This window comes from Aulonocara stuartgranti (genome assembly GCF_965226115.1).
Source record: "Aulonocara stuartgranti genome assembly, chromosome: 8".
Classification (NCBI taxonomy): Eukaryota; Metazoa; Chordata; class Actinopteri; order Cichliformes; family Cichlidae; genus Aulonocara; species Aulonocara stuartgranti.
In genome coordinates, this window is record NC_138959.1 from 3,223,107 (window position 1) to 3,250,388 (window position 27,282).

Consider the following 27,282-nt stretch of genomic DNA (forward strand, 5'->3'; position numbering starts at 1 on the left):
TGCTACAGCGGTTTTAAAGCAGAAACATAAGTGTAAGCGATGTGGCACTGAAAGAAAACTGTAACAATAAGGTTTTAAAGTGTTCACACTTGAGTTACATAATGCTTTGTGTTTCAGAGTACTTCCAGAGTAATTTTGTTTGTTCCCGTTTAGTTTCTGCTTAAAAATGTTTCCTTACACTTGATTTTTTTCTCCTTTCTACTTAAAATGACAGCTCTGGTGTTAGATTATTATTAGTATCAGGGTCAGAATATAAGAAGTATAGAGCAAGCATTACAATCCAAACACTTTCAGTAAACTCCTCAGTTTAAACTACAACAACTATTTTTATTTTTGTCAAAATGTAATCTTAGTTACATTTTATGTAACTAAAATTAAGCCAAGCTAAGTGAGAAACAACAGTCAACATGCTTCTCACAGTTTGAGTTGAGCTGGTTGGAGAAGTGCATGCATTGTTCCAGCTGAAACGACTGAAAAATTTCCCAGTTGGTTTTTAACGAGAGGGAATGGGAGGGGTGGTAACAGCTGGAATACTGGTCTACAGATATTTCAAGCATTAAATTCTGTAATTAAACGTTTAGAAAGCGTCAATAAATCATTTCAGGCTCCAAACCGACAGCAATTTAACCTCATTATGTGGACTCCATCGTGTCTGAGACTGAAGGCTTCTTCGTCTCCTGCTCATGAGTTATGGAGAGCGAGGGACGACGGGAGGGCGGAGGACAGAAACAAGTAAACATTTGTCTTTTTTCCTACAGCGAGAAGAAACGAGGAACACGGCGTGTTTTCCAAACATTCTTTGCCTTTTATTCTCTTCACAGTTTTTCAAAGAATCACAATGAATAATCATAAAAAACAGACTAAAACAAAATGAACTAGTGCATTCAAGAGCTATAGATGTAATGCTGAGCAGGAGAGAGCAGGAATGCTTCGTATAATGTTGCAGTGAATGTGTGCGTGTGGGGGTCAATGCAGGTCACAATGGGGAGGAGAGGAAGCACACACAAACACATGCAAACACACAAAAGAAAGGCTCACTGGCACTTGTAGGACGGGCATGCGTGAGGAATGCCAACTCACATCGCCGCCCCTGTCGTGTCCGAGCCAAGCTGCCCCCCGCCTGCTGTGCCGACGGCCACAGTGGCGGCTTCAGCTTCGAGGCCTCCACGCTGACTCACAGTGAAACTCAGGGAGCGTGTGACACATCAACCACCCATGTGGGATTTTTTTTTTATTATTATTATTATCTGTGCTAAGCAGAGAGGGTTAACATTGATTCAGGTTTAATGGTTAACTATGTGGCCAAACTAACCCGACTTTAAACCAGCAGGGTCCCGGTGGATTACGTTTCACACATTGGGGCCTGGACGACTTGGAGGTCAGAAAAAACCTGACATACTGTATTTAGATAGACTAAAAATGGAGCGGTTAAGGTCTCACCGTCACACTTAGTAACCGTGTAAATGTTCCTCACAGAAGGAATAAAATACAATTTCGTCTTGAGAAGGTTTGAGAAAAGCTTCCTTCACAACCTTGACCTTTCTGTGGACATATTACACCACGAAGGTCGTGTACGAGTCCTAAAATAAATAAAGCAAGATGAAAGAATAAATATTTTCTCATCTGGGGTCTAATTTTGAGACTGCCGGGGCTTTTGCAGTCACATCATGCTGTACCTAAATAACAGGCCTTACTTCCATGTTTAGAGTTTCTCTCTGCAACACCCCTCCCCTACTCAGTCTACGAACTGATAAATCCCCTCCCCCCGATGACTTTCTGTGATTTTTTTTTTTTTAACACATATTACGCATGTTTGAGTCATGGTCTGTCACAGCGCCGCCTTTGAAGCTCTGGTCACATGATTCGTGCCCCCTTAAATCCACCAAACCACCCTGCTCGGTCCCAGCTCTGCTTTCCTAACCCTATAAACATTTTCTATGCACTTTCCTCCTTTTTTCTCTTCCCTACATTCAGAAGCCACTCTGCAATCATCTGACCACAAGCTCTCCTCAGCTCAGTTTCCTTTAAGTTGCCTTTACGTCTCATCGCTCTAACAACATCCTACACTCTCTCTAACGTCTGAAATCTGTGTTAGTAAATTTCATCAAATCGCTTCGTTAGGTCTAAAGTTTGGTCGAAGACCCGTTAAAAACAAACCGCTCAGAGCTGGGCTGCAGTGAGAAGTGGGGGGAGGTATGGGTCCTGTAATTAGCGCTGGCCTTGAGGGGACGCTGGGACAAAAATGCATGACTCAACAGAAAAAAAAAAGGCAGAAGCTCTGCGTCAGCTCTCATGCTCATGGCTGATCTCGGGCCTTGGTTGTGAGCGGCCCTCCAGACGAAAGAAGAACAACCCCCACTGTGTCCCACGTCACACCGGTGCAGGCCTGGGCTGGTCTGAGAAACATCTGGAACTGTTCGGTGAAGCACATCTGTGGGGAACATTTCTGCGCCCCAGACAGGAAGAGGAACATTCACAAAAAAAAAAAAAGAAAAAGAAAAAAAGAAGGAACAGGAAGTTCACCTGGTCTGTGGCATTTAAATGAGGACGTTCAAACACAACATGCTCCTTCGTGACGGTCAGGGGAACGGAGCGAGGGGGTGTGTGCAGTGCTTTTACCAATTTTTGTATTTTTAAAGTGAGGTAGGGCAAAATTCTGAAACTTGTTCAACTTTCAAAGGGTCCACAGGTCCTGTCTCGCTGCAGGAAAAAACAAACAAACCAAAGAAAAAGCAGCATCACAATGGTTGGACCCCGGCGTGTCGGGACGGGCACGCTGATGAAAAGGTCCACAGAGAGATGAAACTGGACATCCTGTCAGTCACTTCTCCAGCAGCTGCTTCCTCTGCTGTTCCCACAGGGCCTCCAGGTGATCCGCCCTCTTCAGGGCGGCCTATCAGAGGAGAGAGCATTGTTTAGACACGTCTGTCAGTCATTCCTGATCACTGTGCTTTCATATCATTCACGCCCCGACAGGCAGACTGCACGTCCCGTCCTACCTCGTGCTGCTTCCGAAGATTGTTGACGGTTTCTTCCTTCTTCAAGATGGCCGATTTCACTCTGGTAACGCACAGACGAGAGGACGTTAATAAAACATTGCTGGGTCGTGGGTTTGGATTTGCTCATTTCACTTCCCAACAATGGGAGCTGAAACATGTTAAACTGGTAAAAAATGCTTTTTGTAAATATGCGCAAGAGTGGCGGGGGTGTTGAAAGGTTTTTAATTTATTTTTGGCCCCCATTTGAAGAGGCTTTCCTTCTCTGCGGGCTGTAAATACAGATGTGTTTTTAATGATCTACCTGTTTAAATAAAGGTTAAACGACTCGCTGCGCCATCCTGTGGTATGAAGTGTGGTTACACAAATGTACAGCCCCAACGATAGTCCAGCTCCTGCTGATACCTCTTCAACACAAACACAAAATTGTGGGTATAAAGTCACAGGAGCTGTTTCTTCACATTCTGCTGATGGAGTTAGTGACACACACACACACACGTTTAGCTGAAATATCTTAAAAAATGGATGGAATATTTAGGAATAATACTTAATCCGAATATTGATGAGATTATGACTGATAATGTAGGAAAACTACTTAGTAGGATTAAAACTAATTTGGAGAAGTGGGGCACGCTGCAGTTGACATTATGGGGCAAAGTAAATACAATAAAGATGGTAGTAGCTCCTCTGATTAATTATTTCATTGGAATGATACCAATTTGTATTTCATCACAAATTTTCTTAGGGCGCCTGCTTAGTGGGCTGCCCACTGCTTCACTGAGTGAATGGGTCAAATGCAGAGAAAAAACAAGTAATTTCCCCATGGGGATCAATAAAGTATCCATTATTATTATTATTATTATTATTATTATTATTAATATGATAAAACACTTCCTTTGGGATGGTGGCCCTCGGATCAATCTTGGTAGACTGTACCAACCGAGAAAAGAAGGGGGTCTGTCCCTACCCAACATAAAACATTACAGCATGTCATTTGAAATGTCCAAGCTGTGTAAACACTGGGCAGCAACAAATTCAAACCTGGACTGGGTCATAATGGAAGGTGAATCGGCCTTTCCATTTACCCCCATTGAGGTGCTGGCTCAAAAACCGGACAATAAAGGGAATAGAGTAGATAATCCTATTTTAAAGTTTTCAAAAAATGGTGTGGCAACAATCTGTCCCCATACTTTCAAACATATGCACCCTGTGACACAACCCAAAAATAGAAAAGGTAAACAAAAAGAATTTATTGGCCACAGTGGCACATAAGATTAATAAGTGATTTATATGAAGATAACACACTCATGTCTCTTAAAGATCTGACAGCAAAGTTTAACTTGGAAGAACCCGGCCATTTCTGGTGAGACTAACAAATGAGAGACTGTCTGAAAGATCAAATAAAGTTGTCTCAGTTGTCTCAAAGAGAATTTCCTTCTACTTCCACTCTTACTTACAAAGGCATTGAAATGGTATAATTGATGTCACTGGGTTAAAAACAACACATGTAAAAGTCTTAAAAGTATTTGGGAAAAAGATCTGGATCGTTCCTTTGACGAGGGAACATGAGATTCAATCATCTCTGAAAATGGGTTTTACATTAGGGAGGCTGGAAGTAAATGTATTCAATATAAAACTCTCAACAGGTCCTATTACACACCAACGAGACTTTATAAAATGGGAACTGGTAAAGATGTCCTGTGTTGGAAGTGCCAAGAAGCAAAAAGGTACGCTAGTACGTGCTTTATGGGAATGTCCACTGGTCTCCTCAATATGGGAAAATGTTTGAAAATATATGAAGAGCTGGGTGAAAGTTAAATGACCTAGATCACCGAGATCGTGCCTATTGGGGGACAGACGCGAGGTGCCACGGTTAGACAAAGCAGGCTTCAGAGTGTTAAACACTGGGCTTGTGACTTGTGTTCGTCTTATTTTAACACTTTGGAAAGAACCTCGGACTCAAACCCTGAAAGTGTGGAAGGAGAAAATGACTGAAAATGCCGCACGCGAGACAATGCTGGGAAGACTGAGCAGCAAGACAGAGACTAACAGAACCATGGGACAGCTTCTGTTTTTATGGGTCTACAGCATGACAGCGGTGGTTTCAGATTGAGAATGAACTGAGGTGCTGCACTTTAGTATGTTTGCCTTCCTTGTGACATTTCCTGACATTAAGAATAAACTGAAATGCGAGCCTTGATAAATAATATGCTGATAATTTAGGAAATCGTGTGTGTGCTGCCTTTGTAAGCTAGTCAGCTCCAGTTTCCCAGGAATCCCTTGACTTGAATCATCTTGATACTTTAATGACCTGAAACGCCGACTGAAGCCATCCTGCACCAGTGTTGGATGTCACCAGTGCTGCAGCCAGGTTGAACATCTGGAAAATTGCCACAGTACCTGAATGTTTATTAATCAGATTCAGTGTCACAGAGCCGGCCTTCTGCTCAGGAGACAAACGTTTCAGAGCCGCACTGAACGTCGCGTTCACGTTAATCAGGTCACCTTCAGAATTGCTCCAACCCTCTGTCCTTCTCGTGTTTCGCATCTCTTACAAACTGGCAGACATTCAGTGGAGCTGCTTAAGGTTCCACCTTTTATTAAGTCTGAGCTTCACTTTCAAGCCGCGTGCCAACATTTCTCTTTGCACCTTCAACAGGGGGAATCTGTAAGCAGCCAGCAGGCCTCTGACAAGACCTACTGAATGTTTGGACACTGCTGCTGACCTAAATCCACAGGCAGACAGCTGGAGATGGTGACTCACTCACAGCTTTGGCTTCAAAATGGTTACACACATAAAGTTAATGTCAGAACAGATCATTTAAAAATTACAGGTGGTGACCAGTGGTACCGCTCAGCCTTCTGGTACAGCGGTCTCCAACCTTTTTTGCACCACAGATCAGTTTAACGTCGGACAATATTTTCACAGACCGGCATTTAAGGTGTCGTGGATAAATACAACAAAATAAAATGATACGACCAAGACAAAAACTGTGGTATGTTGTAAATATAATAATAAACGCAAATTCACTGTATAATTGTGTAACTTTATTAGCAGCGTCCTCCTGAAATGCGCCAACAACATTGAGAGTAACGTTGTCCTCTCTTAACGATAAAAACCCTGAAAATCATCAATTTCACACCCGAGCCTCAACTCTCTTTCCCAGTAAATCCAAAGGATGTAATATTTGTTGTTTCTCATTAGTTCCCAGTTTCAACAATGGTCCATACTAGTTAAAGGTTGTGCTAGTAAAGAATTAGACCTGATATTTGAAGCTTAATTGTGTTTTTAGGGGTTTAAAACTGAAAAATAATACAATTCGCTTTTAAAATTTACCATTTTACTTAAATCATTTTGTCCCTTCCAGCTTACCGTTGGTGGACTTCTGCCAGTTCTTCCTCTTTCTCCCGTGTGACCCTTTCCACCTCCAGCCGCATCCTCGCTCGGACTTCTGACACCTCCACCTTCAACCTGTGATTCTCCTCCTCCGTCATCACCAAGCGGTCGGCAAACTCCTGCCTTATCACCTCCGCCAGGTTGCGGCGCTCCTCCGCCAACTTGTCCCTGGCCTGATGAGGGAAGTTGGAGGAATTCTACTGGATCTGTCTAAACATATTTTCCATTTCTGTGTCTACTTTCCACTGGCTAGTAAATGTATAACACAGCAAATAATCTCAAATCACTTCTAAGCTGCAATTTTAGTTTCTCTCTCTGAATGATGCTCCTTACCTGCGTGATCTCTTCAGTTTCCTGTTCTTTCTGTCTAAGTGCGGCCTGCAGTCTGATCAGCTCTCCCTCCGTCTCCATTTGCTGCTTCCTCAGGTCCTGCTGCTTCGCCACCGCCGTCCTCTCAGAGCGCTCCAGCTCCCTCAGCTCGGTCTCGTACTTTTCCCTCACGCGCTTTAGCCTGTAAAAGGAATGCAGAACACAAATGTGACTTTTAATATAGTTGTTAAAAACAAACTAAAAAATGCCCAATGCTGTACTATTAAAGCACATCCACGTTAGAGATGATGTTGACACAGAAGGAGTCACAGCTACTAAATGGGCCTTGGATCCAAATTTAGGTAAAAGGGGACCTTTGAAAGTTTCTCACTGATATTTCACTAAATGATGAAACTTCTATGATAAAAAACACAGAGATAAATCTGCCACCAACAGCAGAAACTGTAGTGAATCTTTACTGGGCAACAACCCAGGTTGCTAGATTTTTTGTATCGTATTCAATGTCTAATAATGTCACACTGTCTAAATTAGACACGCACACACACACACACACACACACACACACACACACACGCGCACGCACGCACACACACGCACCTGTTTTCCGCTGCCCTCTCACACTCCTCTTTGTCCTTGCTGGTCTCCTCCTCCAGCGTCCAGATGGCGAGCTCTATCTCTTTGTCACGTTCTCTTCGCAGTTCTTCTTTTAGCTCGCGCTCACGGGTCAGCAGCCACGCTTCCTGTGGACACACAGAAACACGCATGCTGTTAGTCTACACACATGGCACTGAATTCTAACACTGTCAGTTCAGCCTCATCTGTCATCGCGTCCTTTTTAATTCTTTTTCCACTGTCAGCGTTTCTGCTTTCTCTGAGAAACAGTTTCATGTTTTGCTACAAATCCACAGTTTGATTTGAGGAGAAAGCTGGAGGGTAGAGGTCAGCTGGAAACCTGCCACATTCCTGTGTTGTGACACGCACATTTCAACATTTCTGTCTGAAACTGATACACAAACTGGAAAAAGGAAAGGGAAGGGATAATAATCCCAGGCAAACAAGCAAGAGAAGGTAACCTAGATATCTACATGTCAGTTAGTCAAACACTTCCCACTGACAGAGTATACAGCAGCCACACTTCAATCTGAAGAAAAGAAGAAGCGAATGAGAGCAGATACAGCACAAGGCTGCACAAACCTCTTTCTTCTTGTAGTTTTCTTCCCACGTCTGCTTTTCGATGTCCAGACGCTCCTGTAATGCCTTCATTTCCACCTAAACGCACAAACAACACTCAGCGTGAGACTTTCAGATGGATGCTCGTGATGCTGATAGAACGCAGACTTATTTCAGGCTCTTGACGCGGCTCTGCAGTGTCCTCACCTGATGTCTCCTCTCCTGCTCCTCCCTGGTCTTGTCCAGCTCTTCTTTGAGGGCTCGTCCAGCCAGAGAGCTGTTCTCCTCCAACTGCCGCCGCAGATCCTCCAGCTCAGCGCGCTGCCTGTGACACAAACACAAACCAGTGCTTTGGAGATGGACAGAAACATCAACACTCATCCCATATGCCAAAAAAACTGTTGACTCATTAAGGATGTGTTATATGGGAAAGGATCCTGTAAAGATCCATTAAAATAGCTCGTGCAGATAAACCTGACCTTTGACCTTACCTTGCAGCCAGCTGGGCCAGCCTCTCTTTCTCATCAGCGACCTCCTTGTAGAGACGCCTGCGCTGCTGCTGCAGAGACACCTCCTCCTCCTGAAGCTGCTTCTCATATCTGAGAGACAGACACACAAACACAGACGATGACTAAATCTGCACAAAAGCCTGTAAAACACGCAGGCGTCTAATTAAGAAACAGCTGCTAACGTGGACTGGTGTGTGCCATGATGTGAGTAACATGAAAAGCCAGAATCTTTATTTTGTCTCTCATCTGAACCATGTGAACACTAAAAATATTCATCAGCAACATGCAGAGTAAACTTTAATGATGGAAGGTCATCTTCACGTCAGCTGGACTTCACTTTAAATTTAAAACTAAACCTGCGTAAGTAAATAAAATTCACCTTTTTTTAATGTAAGCACATTGATCTGAATGTCTGAGTTTATTTTAATATTTAATTAATATAAAATGCAAACAAAAGTCTCATTTTCGTACGAAAGGAAAGCCCATTGTTCCAAGTTTGCATTTTCCATCATCTTCAGGATTTCCAGCACTGACTCCCTGCATGAGCAAAGGGCTGACTGAGGGCTTTTTTGCAGCATTGAGATGTTTTTATTGGTGTGCGCTACAACCATTAGATTAGCTAATGTATCTCATTAATCCATTTAAAACTATAAAAACAGGAAAGGATTAGTGGAAGTATTAATGCCTAATGATGCTGTTGCATTAGCAGGGCTTTCCTGCATATAAAAGCACTGGTGCCCATGAAAGAGGTTTTGTCCTTTCACCAAAAGGAAATCACGAGGACTGTAGCTAAAGAAGGTTTTACCTTATTTTAAAAACAAAATGGGGTCAAATTTATCAAAATATAGAACACGTGTTAGTCAGCTGATTGTAGCACAAGCACAAGAAGAAAAGGGCATTTTGGATGTTGTTTTTTTTGCCTCAGATCTTCTCTAATCCAAGGTTTGAATGTCACACTGAGTGCCACCCCCATAAATGCCTGATCTAAAAGTTTATAAAACATTGTGCGCTGGAAATTCATGTAGTCTTGAAAACTGATTCCAAGACAGTTTAATGCTGATGTTAGCTGTTTCTGTTGCATCTGTTTGAGCATAGAGAGCCTTGGGCAGGTAGACAGAGTATATACTGTGACACGCCCACCTCTGTTTGGCTAGCTCCCGCTCTCTCTGGCACTGCTCCTCCTTCTCCTTCTCCAGCTGCTGACGGAGGTCCTCGCACTGCCGGACGTAGCGCTGGGCGGCCCGGTCGTCCGCCTGCAGCAGCTCCGCCTCATGGAGCGTCCGCAGCTTCTTCAGCTCCTGCTTGTGTTTAGAGATCAGCTTCTGGATCTCGGGCTCGAGGCCTGAGAGGAGGAAGAAAAAATGTTCGAGCTTTAGATGGACAGGGTCTGCACGATGTTTAAAGCTCACAGGACAAACTTTTAATATTCACTTCTTTAATCAAAAACCTGAACGTGTTAGTGAAGTAGAAGCAAACACAGGAGAGAAATGCCTCTGAAATACAGTTCTACATCCTCGGGCCTGCCACAAACCCCTCATCAGCTCTGGCTGACAACAGCCTGTGACGTTTCATGGAAGCGGCCCACAGCAGACAGAGCAGTGGAACAGCACGGTCAGCTTTTGGAAACTGTTGTTCATTTTGCCCATAATCCAAGCTACACACAGAACAACTGCTGTGTTTGCACTACTTAGTTTATTTACCAGCATTTGTCTGGTAACTGTCAAGCACATAATACAGCTCTGACTATGCCAAAGTAAATGAAAGGCCACACCTTGGACCCAGCAGACAGCAGATAATTTTACCAGAGGCTGTGTGAGACTACTGGCAAAGAGCAAGACATCCTTACTAAAGTCGTTTTTTTGGTCCACTGTAAGTCCACTTTCGTGCACTCTGAGGTTCCTTGACATTAAACGATCTAATTAAATCAGTATTACCTTTTTAATTAGCCTCCATAAAGCTAATTGTCCGACATGAACCACTGCAGAGCTCAACAGTGAAAAAGACTGTTATATTACAAATATCGATGCAAGGCATTACAAGCTAATATTTACCACACCTCTCTAAATAAATAAAGAGAACATAATTATATTCCCAGCTTCAAATCAAAACCAGAACACGAATGAACTCAAATAGTTTCTACCAGTTTTGAGGCTGACTGTGGCCTTCAAGTTCAAAGTGGAAGGCCCTCTGTTGGTATCTTGTTAAACAGCATAATAGACTGATTGATAAATAATCTCAATGCAAATGAATGCAAAGTGCTGCTTTCATTACACTGTTTGCTTATGTTTTTGCTGTCATATTGTGCACTTGTGATATAACAGGTGCTAAGCAGGAGGAATCTCTGAAGTGCGTAGCAACATTAACCTGCAAAGTTCAGGGACGTGAAAAGTCTGAGACTTTATCAGCACAGAAGAAAAGCTGAAGGCCTGTTAAGACTAAACCAAAACAGAGCTTTTACATATATGAATATATATCCACACATGTTGTTCGTCTTGTCTTCCTCCTGTCAGCCTCAACCGGTAAGTTGAAAAGGGATTTTTTCCTTCCCACTGTTGCCAAAGTGCTTGGTCATGTAAGGGTCATCTGATGGTTGTGGTTTCTCTTAATAATTACCTTAATTATTAGGACCTTTGAGGCGACTGTTGTTGTGATGCTGGTGCTGTATCTGGTGCTATAAATGGGAATAAATTCCATGACACCGTCTGATACCTTTGTCAGGAAACTGTGTTTCAGATCTCATATGAAATCTGAATGAGTAAAAGGCGATATGTGAATCTGAGAGCGTGGAATCAGAAATATTTATTTTCTTGAAATAAAGTGAACAAAAGTGTTGATAAAAACAAAACGTCTTCCTGGAGCAGGGTGCATTCTTCCTCTTTGCCTTGTGTGTTTGAGCAGCGCTTTGGTAAAGCTGCTGTAAGCTCAGATTTCCAGGCTCTGTCTGCGCTACCTTTGACTGTGATCTCTTTGATCTTCTTGGTTTTCTCATCGATCCATTTCTCCCGTCGGATCTTCTCCGTGGCACTCATCAGGTCTTTTAACTTCTTGATCTCCTGTTGAGCGAGGGAGTCGGGAAGGGGAGAGGGTAAAATTATGGTATCAAAGTTGAGCGCCACCAAAATGATGAAGATCTTTAATACACAAGCAGCACAGTATCTGTCTTTCTAAACAAAGTAGGGTGCTCTTAGGTGACTTTGACACTGGGACAGTGATGGTGAAAGGTAATAAAAGGAAAAGTAGGGTTAAAATCTTTGGCAAAGAAAAACTTAAATAACATCAAGAAGTGTAAGCTTTTTCATCTGAATGTAAAATGTAGATAAATGAAAGAGACTCACATGCAAACAGACTGGCCAAGAGAAACAGTGTGTGGAAAAATGAAATGACAAATGATGGAAGAATGAAGGAAACGACTGTTCCAAAGATGACTTAGTTAGAAGAGGGGAAAAAAAGTTACCTCGCACAAGGGACCGAGAATTTGCCACACCTAAAAGCAGGAAACAAAACACGTGTACAGACAAGAAAGAAAGACAGTAAAGAAGAAGGAGGGGAAATAGAGAGAAAAGAGAAAATTAAACAAAAGCAGCACTGCAAGAAAGCACGACATAGTCACGCAGGAGGCAAAGCAGAGGCAGGAGAGATCTGCACAAGCGCTCGGGACCTCTCTTACCATTTCATGCTGCTCCTGCATCTGTGTGATCTTCTTGGTGTACTTCTGGTCCACCTGCTTCAGTTCTCCCACCACTCCTTCACAGCGCTCGCTCAGAGCCTTTTTATCATTGATGAGCTGAAGAAACAAACATTTTTCAGATGTGATGTTTAAAAAACACTGAAACACTCAACAGGAAAACATCGAAGACCGTCGAGACAAGCCCATCTTGTTTACCAACTCTTTGCATGTGTGCTGTATTGCTTCATCATTGTCTGGACCAACATCAACCTTTATTGGCCCGATTATACAAACACGGTTTGAAAATATTCGAGTAGAAACCACGTAAATTAATAACAAAGACGAAACGAGTGCATACCTGATCGATGAAGGTGAGGTGTCTCTGGATGGTGGATTCATATTGTTCCTTCTGGAGCTGGAAGTTCCTGCTCAGCTCCCTCTCCGTCTCCTTCACGTGTCTTATCGTCAGCTCCCTCTGCTGGGCCTGACAGACATGACACGAGCTGTAAGCGCGACCATCTAAAGCAGGTAAAAACAGCGACAAGTGTTAATCTCTCCTACCAGAGCGGTCTGCAGCATGTTGACGGTGCGTTTCTTTTCCTCCAGCTCCAGTTTGATCCTCATCATGGAGCCGGTGAGTTCGGCAGCAGTGGCCGACGCCTGCTCAACACCGGCCAGCTCCTCCTCAGACAAAACAGCCTGAAAGCACAGCGAAGCCAACATGTCACCTTTCAGTTTTAGATAAAACAACCAGGGACAGACTCACAGAACATCTATCCATAAATTTAAAGGGCTGGCTTAACTAGATGGTCCTCAGCAATTATAGGGAAAAACACCTGCACACAGTCACGGTCTGTTTATTCTCAGTCCACAGAGATTTATGGTTATTTTTTAACCAGTATACCTAACTGTGTTTCCTTTACTTAAACATAATACATGTTTTGTTCTGTTAAATATTCTAAATCAAACCTTTAAAGAACCCAAACTGGTCAGAAACGTTCAAATCTGTGTCAGTTTGCTAAATGAAGTACATTGTGGCGCTTTAGCCAATAAACTGACCTCTCGGTGTGATCCTGAGGTGACAGAGCGTGGCCTCTCCTGCTCTGACTTCTCCATCTCATCCAGGAAGCTCATGATACTCTGCAGCTTGGCCTCAGAGAGCAGGGCGCCCCCATCTGGCAGTGCAGGGTGGTGGCTCAGCTGGCCGTGACGCTCCAGGTTATCAGTGGTCAAAGAGTTGGAGTCCCCGTCCTTTAATTACAGCCACAGCGTCATTGTTAGTTCACAAAATTTCTTACAAGAAAAACCATAAAAATTAGTGCAACATAACGCGCTGACCTCATCGATCCAGGCGTATTTCTCTTTGCGGTAGCACTTCGGCTCCGACAGCCTCTCCGGCTCCTCCTCCAACAGCTTTAGGGTGTCCAGCAGCTCATTGAGGGTGGTTTTAGACTGAGCCCTGCTGGATGAGGCTCCCTGCCTCTGGTCCTCCACGCTCACCGACCTCTGCAGGATCTCCTGGAGCACAAACAGAGCAAATGTGTTTAAAAATGATCAGATGCAAGAATTAGCAACAGAAAATGCATGGTAAAACAAGGAATATTGGAAATTTTCATTTTTACCTGGGAACACTGAGAACCTCTGCGATTGGACAGAGCTGGGGAAACAGCTCTGAAGCTGAGCTCACCCAAGTCAGCCACAACATTTAAATTAGAGTCTGTGGAAACAAAGACACTATTTATGTTAAATGCAAAGTAGTTCAATTTCGTTTCAGTCTTTAATAAAGTCTTTTGGGACCGAGACACACATCACAGACCTGTGTTCTTCGTTTTAACATCTGTGGGCGACATCGGGTTGTTGTTGTTGCTCGGTGAAGCTGGACTTTTGTTGGTCAGGGAAATCTTGGGCGTTTTTTTACGTCCTCCCACACCAGTCTGCCTCGAGTTTTCCAACTCCACCTCCAGAGTGTGCTGCGTCTCTGCGGCCTGCTGCACTTTTATGTGCTGCGGTCCCTGTGTCACACCACCAGAGGGAGACAAAGGACAACTTTTAAACAGAGGGAGACTTTTACATCACGACTATACAAATAGTATTTTCATTTAAAACATCACTTAAACACTCAAGTAGGGATTACCACAAAGCACGTACATCAGGCGTGTTTGTTTTGGTAGCAGTGGGGCGGATCAGGAGAGCTTTCTCCTTACGGATCGGTTTCCTCTCACTCCTCTGATGTGGCTCCTGGGAATTGTCTTCCTCTGCTCTGTCCTCCTGCAAACCCAAAAATATTTATTTAACATATCAATACAAGGAAGACAAAGAATCGATTACCTGGAGAGCTAAGCAGGTACCTGGGAGCACTGAGAGCCTCTGTGATTGGACAAAGCTGGGGAAATGGCTCTGAAGGTCAGATCACCCAAGTCAGCCACAACATTCAGATTAGAGTCTGTGGAAACAAACAATAAATCAATAAACATATTACTGCTACTTTATTCATGCTTACTCATAACACTCTCCTGGCAATCAGACAAGACTGTAGGTAGCTGTAATATTTACATTATAGTGCTGAATAACAACAACCAGGGCTCTTATACGCTGTATATTTTTAAAGACTACATTGGATTTTCCACTGAATATAAATTACTTCCTATAATATTTGTTAATGAAAAATAATGAGACATTGTGTCCTAAAATGAGCTGCAAACACATTAACAGTAATTATGTGGGAGTCAGCAGGTGGAGGAGGGCATCTACTAATTGGAAAGATGGCGGTTCAACCCCTGCTGCTCGAGAACCGCGATACTGAAAGATACTGAGTGTGAATGTTTGATAGAAAGCACTCAGATGTAGGAAAAAGGCCTTTTATGAACGTGTGTATGAATGAGACATGTTAGTAGAAAAGCACTATATAAGAAATATTCCACTGCAAAGTGAAACAATGTGGACCTGTGTTCTTCGTCTTAACATCTGTGGGCGACATCGGGCTGTTGTTGCTCGGTGAGGCTGGACTTTTGTTGGTCGGGGAAATCTTGGGCAGTTTCTTTCGGCCTACCACGGCGGTCTGCCTCAGGTTTTCAGGCTCCGCCTCTGCTGCGTGCTGTGTGTCTGCTGCAGCCTTGTGAGCTCTTTTCTGCTGCAGCTCCTGTAACAGACCAGCAGGGGGAGATAAACGTAATGCTGATGATAAAACTGTGCAGCACTCAGACACAAAGTGACAATCAATGTCTTTACAAAGTAGACTTGGATCCACAAAGCCTCCTTTCATATATGGACATGGTGCTCTTAGTTTTACACAGTTGCATAACATCCAACAGCAAACAGCAGGCCGGAAAAAATGAAGCTAGTGCCAAAAATCCAATAATTGAGGCTGGCTATAGAAACAACTCATCCACAGACTCCAATTTTAAAACGTCCAACTTTACAGCAAAAGCACTAATGTTGAGTCCTAAACCAATTGGTGACCTCACAGTGGCGACATCCATCTTTGACATACAGTCTGTGGTTGCTAATGCAGTTTTTAAATGAAAATCTTTACTACGAAGGTCCAACGAAACATGTTTCACAATTGCATTATAAAATATAACATCCAAGATTAAAGCTATCTGAGGCTGTTCTGCTTCAGTCTCATAACTTTATGGAACCACATGCTGTGTAATCAGAGGTGAGCACCTGGATGGCAGCGAGGCGGGCAAGACGAGCCTTCTCCTCACGAATCCGTTTCCTGTCTTCGTCCTTCCTCTGCTGCTGCTCCAGGCGCCTCTCCTCCTCTGTTCTCTCCTCCCACTCCTTCGACAGGAGAGATGCAGATTGTTTCAGTGCAGCCGCAAAACAAGGAGAAAGACAAACCCAGTTAATATTACGCCGAATAAAAGGGGAGCTGTGAGACAGCCTGCAGGGGCACATAGATACCTTTCTTTTACTGTCAAGGATGCGTTTGAGCGCTGCCTGGTTAGCGTGTCGCTTCTTGGCATGGTGTCTGTACCAGCGCTGAATAGTGACCGCCGCATGATTCACCTGCTGAATAAACCTGCAGATACACAAGAGAAGTGCTTGTGGTTTTTTGGACAAACGTCAGTTTTACCACTACTTTCAGGTCGCCCAGACTAAAAACAACAGAGCAGCTCACACGCACACAGTGGAAACACTGTCATGTGGGTCTGACCTTTCAGCCTCCTCCTCTGTCACCTCCCTCCTCCGTAGCAGGACAGGGCTGCCGTGCTGAGCTGACACTGGGGATTTGTTGTTGGAGGCGGGGGAGGTGGTGGAGAAATTTTTCTGGGACTTAGTGAGGGAGCCGCTCTCCAGCGACACCTCGTCGTTCGCTGTGGCTTTCAAGATGTTACTGAAAGAAAAACGGAAAATAAAAAACTTTAATCGAGACGCAAAGCGGACTGTAAATGTGAAGATAATCGACGACGTGTCACTGAAGCTGTGTGAGGGAGCAGCTCTTTGATTTCAGGACATACTTGAAAGAAGGCTTCTGGTTGGAGCTCTTAGGTGTGAGCGGCTTCTCCGAGTAGTTATTGTGTAAGATGGTGGTGACGGAGTTACCCACAGCTCCCTTGTTGCTCCTGTGCAAAAATAACAAAACCAAAACAGGACAATCAGACTCATCAGCTCATCTTTCCCCACTTCATCCTCCCGCAGGCATTAAAATAACTAAGACATATTCTTATCCAATTACAATCTCAGCCCACGCAGGATTTTTTTTCTGACATATTTCATGGAAGAAATATTCTGTGTGGGTGGAATTTTCTGAAGAAATATCAGCTGCTGTGATCAACAGGTATGAAATACGAGAAGCGGCTAAACATTGAGAATTCAGCAATGCAAGGAGACACCTGGACTATTGTGTGTGTGTGTGTGTGTGTGTGGGAGACGAGGCCCACCTGTTGTTGGCAGTGAAGCTGGCAGCCAGAGCGATGCCAGGCTCTCGTTTCTTCAGGCTGGTGGGAGAGTCCACGCTGCCGGTGCTGCGGGAGCTCGAGTGCGGGGGGAAAGCTCTCGGCTGGTCGTCCTTAACGGTGGAAAACAAACAGTCATTACACCCTGAAATACTGCAAAACACGACAATCTAGAAAGTGTGTATGATTGGAAAGACACAAAGAGTTTGTTAAACATTGTTACTGGTTACTTCAGCTGCCAAATAACTGAAATGTATCTGCTTGTAAAGCCGTACTGTTTCAACCATTTTTCAAGATTCAAGTGTCTCCAGCCTTTGATCTTGTCCTTACAGTGTGCCTCAGTGCTTCGTCTCATTCATCAGCTTTTTATCGGCACTCTTTGTGTTCATCACGTCTTCAGCATTCAAACATTTCCAGACGAGAATCCCTGTCGGGCCGTTGTGGAGTTATAGCAGTACTGTACGTTGTAGTTTTTTATGAATACATCAGTTGGAAAACTTGACAAACTTGTCAAAATAAAACTTTTGCAGAAGAGAAACCTGCAGCGAGCCACGGTAAATAATTCCTCTATGAAAGGTGTAAATATGACGACAGAGTGAGAATAAGATCGAAGGTAAATACCAGGATGTTCCATGTGGTTCTGTCTGGCGAGGTCTTGCTCAGGCTCGCCAACTTCTTGCGTCCATCGGAGCTGCTGTCAAACAGGGCCAAGTAGTCCTCCCTCTGGTCCTCACTGAGGAAAACAACAGGCAGGAGTTAGACCACAAACACAGACAGATGATATCAGAAAGAACATCTGCATGGAAGGATACCACTGAGAACAGAGTGTTATGAAGTAGTGCTCACATTACTTTATCATTGTAACATGACGCATTACTGCGACTGTCACCATGATTTTATTTTTATTTCTGTTTGGACAAAATAAAAAAACAGTAATGTAGCTACGGGTGTGCCATGATGTGCAAATTAGAGCAAAATCGGTTAAATCTGGCACGAACGTACACTCGTAGACTCAACTTCCTAAAATAATGATATCAGGCTATTAATACTCGGTTAAGAATGCTAGTCGGTTGAGAGCTGTAATGTTTAAAGAGTGGTCAAGAATTGTGAACTGAACTGCGGTTCTGGTTCCACGACCTGCAGCTTTACTTGATTTTGCTTTTTTTGCTATTTTTTAAAAGACTCAAATGTTACCCGTAAGCCAAAAAAGTCTTGAAAACATCATTAAATGTGGCTGAAAGCACTATCTGGGTGCAGCACGGGGGCTTAGCAGTGACACAAAGCAGAAACTTGAGCTGTGGCTTTTAGTGGGAGCTTCTGTGATAAATGTTGTAATGACAGCTGCAGAAACGCGTCTCATCCTTACTCTTGTAGCCCCAAGCGCTGGAATTCAGTATGCAGCAACTGACCGTCTGCTGGGGGGAGTATGGGCTGGGTTATGGATCCCATGTAAACGCATGCATATGCTGATCCCACGGCTCATCATGCAGCCTTCAAATAGCTTTATGCACCAAGCTGTCCGTCGTGAGGCACAGATGTAGGGTGACCTCCTGTCTGGCTCGGCCTCTGCTGGTGTTTCCGTCTGTGTAAGTGTGTAAATGAGCGTGTGTGTCTGTGAGGGAGGGGGCTGAAGCCAGCTGGCCCAATGAAAAGAAATCTGACAACACTATTCAGGCTGCACATTCCTTTACTTTTTGCTTTAGGAGGAGGAAGCAGCCGAGAGGGAGAGGGCTGGCGAGTGACCCAATGACAGCCTGAAAAGGACTCTGGAGACTTTTGGAGGGTGAGGGGAGTGCTTAGTATGTCTTTACATTTAAAGCCCCTCAGCTTTGCATCCTCAGAGGCAGGAAGGGGAGGGCGGCAGCTGCCACACAATGCAACCACAGCATGCACACACACTTCTTCTCCTTTCACTGTGTCCTTGTGGAAGGGGGTAACCTGACCCCAGAGGTACCAGCCCTCCCCCTCTAATGAGGGACAAAGCAAGTCTATGCACCCTGCAACCCCCAGCAACAGCCACCCGGCACCCCTCCGCTCTTTATCATGCAAGAGCCGGGGCGCCAAAATTCCCATTGTCCGAGCTGCTGGAGTCAGGGCTGCCAGCTGTTGCTCGCTGAAGAGAGACACTTTGGTTTAAAGAGCAAAGGTGAAAGAGACACACACGGCTTCAAGCCTGCACATTATCTAAGATGTACGCATTCTTTTTGACTACAAACATGACCTTCAGATTTCAGATCTTGTGCGTTAGTGGAATGATGCTTGATGATCTAACAGAGCCCAAAAGCAGGTTTTCCCAGGCTGATTAGCAGAGTATGTGTCTCAGTACAAAGTGTTCTGTATAAACTGCAGATTGTCAATGTCAGAGATAAGGAAATAGAAATTCAGGGCTGCAAATGCCGGACAGTCACAGTGTGCTATTACCGACAGAGGTTTGTAATAAGGAGCAGGAGCTTATCCAGATAACTCCAGGTTTAACGCACTTCTTACTGGGGTGCATTGCTCTGGTTCACAGTATTACTGAGATAAGAAATCATCAAACATCAAATCATAATCAGTTCTCCAGAAAACAGCATCACCTCTCCTGGAAGGTCCCTCAGACGTCTTTTCCTTTCTCTGCGTTCTTTGGTGAAGCTTTGCTTTTTTCTGCTGCTACAAACAATTTTATTTTCTCTATCCTTCAATATAGAATACCAGATAAGTAAAGGTAACTAAAGTACTTGTTAATCATGTATGTAGGCCAAGTCTCTATTTGAATTCTGCTTTTGTATTTATTCTTCACCCACAGACTGTTTAACATCACTGTCACTGCAGATGAAAGAATACAATCTAAGACTGTGTGCACATCTAAACATTAATTTAAGAGAGTACGCAACTGTCTTTATCTTAATGATGGAGCTGTCATACCAATAGTTAAATTTGTTAATTTACAAATTCAGCTTTTCTTCCTGGCTTCAAATAGACTGAATTTTATTAGGATAGCAGCTCTTTGTGTAAAGCCCGCACACATTCAAGCAGCACTTACTATACTTTTCCTCTTGCACACACTCACATCCCTGCTGCTTTACCTGCAGCAGTTGTGTTACTTTCAGTCTGTATTGTGTTTAACCTCCACATATTTTTCCAATAGTTTATCTTCATTTGTTAAAATCAGTCGCTCTGTTGCCAGTTAAGATGCTGCCAACATCGTCCCTTTCATGTGAACGCGCTCACAGATAGATTGATAAAAGCTGGGTTGATTTATGACATTAATAATCATAATCACGTGACTGCTTAGCCTGATTGCTGATGTCAGCAGAAGTGCAAGTAAAAGACATCTTGGCTATGTTGAACGTGCTTCATTGTACAGTGCCCAGATTCTATGTTTGCACCTGATGTTGGCCTGCTGGTTGACCTGCGTGGTGCTGTTGGACCGCCTCAAGTTCTTGATGGATCGCGAGCTGCCAAAGCTGGTGTCGCTCTGCAGAATAAAGAGCATTCCAGACATTATGTGAAGAATTCAGAAACAAGCATTTCTACATTCTGATTTAATTATCTGTGACTCACTAAAGTGTTGCGTTTGCCTCTGCTATCGCCCGCCACAGAGACCGAAACAGAGCGAGAGAAGCATTTCCCCGGCGACGCACTGCTGGGCCTTTTGGACATAGACAGCTGGGAGCCTGACAAGCTGAGATCCAGGGCGTCTCCTGAGACACCTGATGGGATGGACGAAGGGCTGCGTGTTGTGTGCATCCTTTAAAAACCTGGAACAGAGTTGAATCGACACGGTCGGCCACAAATGCCATTTCCCTGAGGATTCAATGTGCGAAACCACAACAATAGAGGAAATAACAGCCATTTTTTCCTCTGGCCGCTTTGTTTCCCGTGGTAACCAACAACAACACCACGCACTACTTTTACACCAGCTCAAAAACAGAGAGAGATGTGAAAACTAACGAATGATCCTGATGGACAGCTGCATAGTGGTAATATTGCATTGATAACGTGAATTTTATAATTAAAATGCACTCCTACTCCAGGATTACTACACAGGAGAAAAGCGCTTACAGCTCTTCACAAGTTGTCTGGATCACAAAGAAGTAAAATACTACAGTTGCTTCTTTCCATAATCCTAACAACTGACAGCTTTACATTTGAGCAGATTGAATACAGAAAAATAGACTCACATTGCTAAATAATATTGAACAAGCACTTAGATATCTCAGGCTCTTAATCAAGGGTGGGCAAAGTTTTTCCCAGAGAGCCATTAATTAGTTGAGTTTGCATCATTACACTAAAAAAAGGGGAATGATTTAGAGGTGTAATTAACTCAATGATAAAAGGCAAAAAAAAAAAACATAACAGTTTGCACGGTTAATATTTGGTAAGACTGCCTTTATTGTTCAGCACAGCCTGAACTCTTTTCCAAGCATCTTCAGGAATAGTTCTCTGGGTTTCTCAAAGACATTCAAAGCTCTTCTGTGGATGTTCGCTGCTTTTTCTTTCTCTGTCAAAATGATCTGACAATGCTTCCGTAATGCTGATGTCCAGGCTCTGTGGAGACTGAGCCATGATAGTGTGTTTTTATTTCCATATCCCTTGGGGATAAATAAAGTCTCTCTGATTGTGATTCTGAGTCTGATATGCTTTTACTGCAAAATGAAGCAACTGCCAATCAGGCTTTTTCCAGAAGCTGCTGCATAATTCTATCAATTTTGACAGTCCAATGGCTGAAATGCACTCCCAAAGAAAAAATTTGAACGACCTTCAGAAAGCCTGGAGAACTATTGTTCAAGACTACTTTAAAAATGGCAAGACATTCTGAGTCACTGGAGCAAAATATTAAGAAATGAGTGGGATGGAGTTTATCACAACGCTTCTCTTTCAGTAATTGCTTTAAAGCAACCGTGTCTACCTGCTTCGTGGATGAATAACTCAGCAGTTAAAAAAAAAAAAAGAATCCAACAAACAAACAAAATGACTTTACTTAAGTCATTTTATGATAGCTGCTCCCCACCTGCACTGTTTGAGAACCACTGGACTGAAGGAAGGTCACAATACCGAAACACCTTCCACAACAAAGTCGCGCAGTTATCTTAATTTTTATGAAAAATATTCCCAAACTTTGGAATCTGAAAATCCCAAATCTTTAATTACACCTCCAATCAACCTGTGCTTCCTGCCACAGGTGCTCACCTGAGACTCTTCACCTGACGTCAGCTGCAATGCCCCCCAACAAATGAAGAATAACACCAGTCACGTTAGTTTTAAATACCTCCAATTAAAACGTCGTGCTATAAATAACGCGACAGTATCGGTACCGTGAATTTTTTTTTTTAACCTTTTATTTATTTAGACTGGTTCGGCCCACTTAGCCATAAATAAGGCATGTTTGAGGCATGAAGCTACCGTGAATGTTTACCTTTCCGAGCAGCTCTCCTACAACATGCTCGCTCCCGACACTCCGGCAGGTGTACCTTTGTTAACTACATTAGCCAAACGTCTGTTCTCAACCACAGAAGTCTCTATTGGTCGTTACAAACGAGAAACTGAAGCAAAACAAACCCCCAGCACGCTAACGTTAGTTTCACTAAGCTAACGCAGTTATTACAGCTGCGTAAGCTTGGTCTCCCCGTTGGCTAAACCTGTGAAAATCGGTGTGTTTGTCTGTTTTACCCTTTAAAAGCATTAAAACACTGCTTCTGATTTGCAAATCAAATCTGTAAAGCTCTGATGTAGCTCAGCTGGAGAGAAATAAAAACGGCTGTTATTTAACTGAAGTCTGGTCAGAGCTAACTGTTCACTCCTTTAATGTTGCCCCATCAACCTGCCAAAAACGCCCGTCGTAAAAGCAATAACGTCAGCGTCAAGTACTTACTTTAAAAGCGGGATGGCACCATAGCTGGAGAGCCTGAGGACGCCTCACTGATAGTTAATCCCCAACACAATCCTCTGATAACCAGTGAAAGTAGTCCGTTGACTCACAGCACAAATATAACGCTTTAACATCATCGCTGTGGCAACACTGACAATCGCCTCCCTTCGACGTTTCTGATTGGCGGAAACCAAACTAAAGCTTCCTCATTCTTGCACCTGATTGGTAGTTCAGAGGCGTCTGTATGCTGCGCATATTTCAGGGGGCTTGGAGGGGGGCGCGTCTCAAACCACGGTTAGGTTGACATTGCAAAAAAGGAGACGTGAAGGAAAAAACAAGATTTTCTCTAAATTATTATAAAATAATCCGCACATTGCATCGTTATACGCTTTGAGAGTGAGCTGACCCAACTTAATTTAGCATTACATAAAGTTTTCCTTTAATACAGCTCCAGAATAAAGGCTTCATTCTTTATATTCATTACATGCTACTAACTTTGTTTGTATTGCTGACCGGAAAGGCAAGAGACCTGGCACAAAGTCTTCAACAACTAATAAGCAATTATTAAATATTAACTATAAATTTACCTTTTAGGTACTTGTGGTTGTGATGGCTAATATAACAGGTTACCCTCAGCAGTCTGGTTTACATAATAAGAGCGTGAGAAAGAAGCCAGACAGTCAAGTTGAGCTAAAATGTGTCTATAATTTGTATATAAAATTCAATAGCTGTACAATTAGAGCAAGAATGTGCAGTGTTCACACCAAGAGAATTTATCACTTCATACTAACAGACTCAGACCATTTTTTCCCCCAATCTATTTTATTTGGCACTAAATCTCCAAATCTATCATTCTTTGCATTCAAGGAAAACAGAAGAAATAAAAGTGTGCAATATCTTTAAAATTAAGTGAGCATGTTCCCATGCTAACATTTCTTTATTATCTTTGATTTACTGGCTTTCCGCATGATGCTTCATACTGTGTGTGTGAGGGATTGTCATGGCTTCCAATCACTCTGCATGTGATGAAAGTTTAAAATAAAGATTGTGAAAATGCTGGGAAATACCTCATCTGTATTAGGTCCTTCATCTATTCATTAACTTGTTCCCTAATTGCACGTGGCACAATTAAGTAATAGAAATTTAACAACTGTAATTATTTACAATATTTACATCGTATGAAGGTACATTTAATAACAACGTATCCAATACTGTGGCAGCCAACTCTAGAAACATTTCTGCTCTCTATCTCCTTTTAAACTCCACAGCTGCCCTCCACACATCAGCGCTCTGTCCCAGCCTGATCTCCTCTGGTAAAGACTCGAGCTCCGGCAGGGGTGGAAGGTCTTTCACCTCCAGATGGATCTCTAAGGTGGACCTGATGCTGCACACAGCAGGGAGGGAGGACATGAAGAAAACAACTGTTAGCACTGCATCCATTGTTGTCATCCTTAAGCATTCCCATTCACTTCCCACCCAGCTGCTGCTGCTGCAATAGAAATGACCTGTGGCTGAGGGGACACAACTTAAGCTGCTTTCCTCTGACAGATGGCTGCCTGGAGGGGTCACGCTGTTGTCCCTGGAAGTCAAAAGGCTCCAAATCCCAGGGGGGGAGACCGCCACACTTTACTCTCATTAAAGCTGTCTACAATCAATGGATTCCTTTAGACTGGGGTGGTAATCTTACGCTAACAAAAGGCACACTTTTGAAAAAAAGAAAGTCCAAAAATAGCTGTTGGGTAATCTCAGCTGTAAAAACATCAATAATGCTGTTGTTTTTGTGTTGTTTTACCATTTGGTGTGTTACCTCATACAACAACTAATCTCACAAATGGTGCATTTGTGATGTGTACGCTCTTACTCCCAGTGTGGCTGGTAAGCCTGGTCAGGCACAGCGCTGCTCGTCTTCAGCAGAAGAATTTCATGCAGCTCCAAAGAGAAGGTGTCGACGTCTGTGACAGCGAGGAAGGCCTTCAGGTCTTTCTTCTGCTCTTCCGAAAGCTTCTCCTGGAACTCAGACGGCAGTTTCTGAAACGGATCCTGCAACACGATCATGAATTAGATGTAGCCGTCTGCTTGATTTCAGGTATCAAGAGAGTTTTTAAAGAGAAAATAATTCTCTGTTTTTATTGAGGTGAGATTCTGGGCGCCTGCCGTGTCAGACGGCACACCTTCCACAGATTACAGCCACGAAAAATTCACTCTCCATGGTGTGGTTTGGGTCAGTCCCTGGCAGCCAGCAGGGGTCACGAGTAACAGTACTGACTCGAAAACAAATTGTGTGGTCACCATGGGTGGAGTTTTGTGGCTCTTTAATGAGCGGTGGTGAAGCCGCACACTGCATAACGAGCACACCGAGAACATTCCTTGAATTTTAAGATTTTCTTCACACTTACTTGCTTCCTGTTGAGCATCAGCTCTGATTTCCAGCAAGTCAGAAGCTGCCAGGTGAATATGCTGTGCTCCAGTTTGCTTTGGCCAAGACCCTGAATAGAAACAGAAGTTTTAAAAGACCTTTGAAATGTTGTTTTCACCTCTCAGTCACAGCTCAAGTATACTTCAGATTTACAGAACAGATTTATGTCAAAATTCAAACAATAATTGAAGTTTTCAAAGACAGAAACATAAAAACATTCTTTGCATAGTGGACAAAGCTGCAGATCTGCAACATTATACCTTGGCTACGGTGCTTGAAATCTGTGGGCCCATCTGCAGTGAATCAGTGAGGTAGGACAAAAGCTGACCCTGGGGCTCTCCGCCTGTTTTCCCGAGGAATCGGAGGCCGATCTCCATCACAAACACAGCATCGCAAACATCCGTGTAAGAGCGCAGCACCGTTTTCAGGGCACTGCTCACCGAACCCTTCAGCGGTTCCTGCAAGACAGACGCTGTCAGTGGGCCCGAGGAGCAGAACGTCAGGGGAGGAATTTAACTTGAACAAAGTGGCCTCACAGGAACTAGTGAGAACATTCCTCAGCTGGCATTTGTCAGTTCCAGATAACAACAGCAGTGTGTAAAATGGTTTTACCTGAGGAATCTTTTTTTTGACTTCAGTTAGAACCATGGAGAAATCCTGCAGGTGTCGGTTCAGGTACCTCGAGGTGTCCTGATTTAGACCAAAGAGGACAAAAGGTCAGTAGAGAGTTTGGCTTTACCTGACATCCACGTGCATTTTAGATTATTACCGCTTTGATAAGTGGTTTTCCAGCCAGGAAGCGGCGTGCCAGTTGGGTCTGGATGATTGGCAGGTCATAGCTGCTGTCAGTCTCGCCCCCTTTCTTCAAGGTGTACTGGCAATGGGCTAAAACCAGGGGCAGCAGCTCTCTCTCTGGGTGGCACAGTGTCAGCTGGGTTTCTGATATCCTCTCCAAAGGAACGCTGTACTCACTGAGGAAAAAACAGGAGAAGATTTTAACAGTTAAAGAGGCCAGAGGGGGTCTAACAGGATGTTACATCAGTTACTGGTGACAAAATGTAGTTTTTTATCATTCTGAAGCATGAAGTACACAGCAACACATGCATCACTTTGCAAGTTATTTTCCTGCTAATGTCCAAAATCTAGCAGCAATTCACAAGAATTTTGTTCATTTATTTTTATTGATTGTATATAGTTGTCTGGAATCTTATTAGATTTCTAATTCATCTCAGTGCGATCCCTACAAAAGACTATTTGCCAATTATGCTTCACCTGTAATTTAACAGTTATTTAATTAAGGAAGCTGAGAAGAAAACGGCACTTTGATTTAGTCTTGTGGCCCACGAGCCTCTGCAGCTGATGTTGGACTGACCTGTCCTCGGTGCCGCTCATTCGCCTGGCCTTTCTCACCAGGCTGTTGTGAGTCTCCGACAGGAAGTCGACCAGAGTTTGGAGAACGGACCCCGGGCCGTGTCGGCTCGGAGTCAGAAACTCCCCAGAGCTCTCGGCTGTCACCTCCCTCTCACACAAGTTCACATCCACACCCAAGCCTGCTGCTGTATACACACAGAAGTCAGAAGAATGAAACAACACAGCGGCTCAGCTGAATAAAAACATCTTTCTTTCTTTAAGTCGAATTTATTTTTGACACGTAGCTCTGACATCTTCCCAAAACAACTGAATCTTTCTGCCAAGAAACACAGTGTTCCCTCATCATCTGTGCATTTTGTTGTTTCATTTGAAAGGAGTCACACATGTGCACATTAACCAGAATCATATGAAGACTGAAGACTTCACATTCTTCCCAATAAGCAGTGCCACCAGTACTCCCTGGAGCTGGATGTTCTTTGGCCCCACCAGCCTGCGTAAACTGTAAGTCTCCTAATACTGGACTGTTTGTCCTTCACAGCTGTCAGAATGAGCCCAGGTGATGATTTTGGAAAATCGATCACCCAGACAGAAATCTCCTTCTCGTTCATGAGTCACTTTAGTAACTGATGCCCCGAAAATATTAAGTAACTCTTGCAATACGAACTCTAAACCCA

At 43.5% G+C, this 27,282-nt stretch overlaps 2 protein-coding genes across 6 annotated transcripts in view; both read right to left on the minus strand.

Annotated features, from left to right (window-relative positions):
* Positions 1–782: 782 nt before the first annotated feature.
* cep131 (centrosomal protein 131) lies at positions 783–22,982 on the minus strand. 5 transcript variants are annotated; one of them, XM_082544414.1, is made up of 30 exons: positions 22,825–22,982; positions 20,514–20,710; positions 20,339–20,427; positions 17,592–17,703; positions 16,956–17,083; positions 16,533–16,637; positions 16,229–16,408; positions 15,976–16,093; positions 15,736–15,852; positions 15,013–15,208; positions 14,418–14,512; positions 14,218–14,337; positions 13,886–14,081; positions 13,692–13,786; positions 13,408–13,587; positions 13,129–13,320; positions 12,631–12,768; positions 12,428–12,553; positions 12,070–12,186; positions 11,857–11,886; positions 11,353–11,455; positions 9,543–9,744; positions 8,385–8,492; positions 8,101–8,218; positions 7,918–7,992; positions 7,321–7,463; positions 6,727–6,904; positions 6,370–6,566; positions 3,000–3,060; positions 783–2,893 (listed from the first exon to the last, which is right to left on the minus strand). In XM_082544414.1, exons 2-30 carry the CDS (start codon positions 20,697–20,699, stop codon positions 2,822–2,824), a joined length of 3,777 nt encoding a protein of 1,258 aa, XP_082400540.1. In that variant the 5' UTR covers positions 20,700–20,710; positions 22,825–22,982; the 3' UTR covers positions 783–2,821. The 5 variants fall into 5 exon arrangements, with proteins under 5 accessions (XP_082400540.1, XP_082400541.1, XP_082400542.1 ...); XM_082544415.1 differs by lacking the exon at positions 22,825–22,982 and adding an exon at positions 22,369–22,547; XM_082544416.1 differs by lacking the exon at positions 22,825–22,982 and adding an exon at positions 22,143–22,218.
* A 744-nt stretch (positions 22,983–23,726) lies between these two features.
* rnf213b (ring finger protein 213b) overlaps positions 23,727–27,282 on the minus strand; it is a 29,456-nt gene continuing 25,900 nt past the window's right edge. Inside the window, exons 52-58 of the mRNA XM_082544409.1 lie at positions 26,610–26,793; positions 26,007–26,208; positions 25,850–25,927; positions 25,498–25,695; positions 25,218–25,307; positions 24,683–24,861; positions 23,727–24,205 (exon numbers count right to left, since the gene is read on the minus strand). Of these exons, the coding sequence (XP_082400535.1) occupies positions 24,067–24,205; positions 24,683–24,861; positions 25,218–25,307; positions 25,498–25,695; positions 25,850–25,927; positions 26,007–26,208; positions 26,610–26,793 (1,070 nt within the window). The 3' untranslated portion in view covers positions 23,727–24,066. The remainder of the gene's footprint in view (positions 24,206–24,682; positions 24,862–25,217; positions 25,308–25,497; positions 25,696–25,849; positions 25,928–26,006; positions 26,209–26,609; positions 26,794–27,282) is intronic.

Excerpts from the sequence above, each read along its gene's own strand:
- cep131 (XM_082544414.1), bottom strand. The coding sequence starts at position 20,699 with ATGCACACAACACGCAGCCCTTCGTCCATCCCATCAGGTGTCTCAGGA. Across the intron at positions 8,493-9,542 it reads CGGGAGCTAGCCAAACAGAG|ATATGAGAAGCAGCTTCAGG; the intron begins GTGGGCGTGTCA and ends TCTGTCTCTCAG. Across the intron at positions 3,061-6,369 it reads CTGGCAGAAGTCCACCAACG|AGTGAAATCGGCCATCTTGA; the intron begins GTAAGCTGGAAG and ends GTGCGTTACCAG.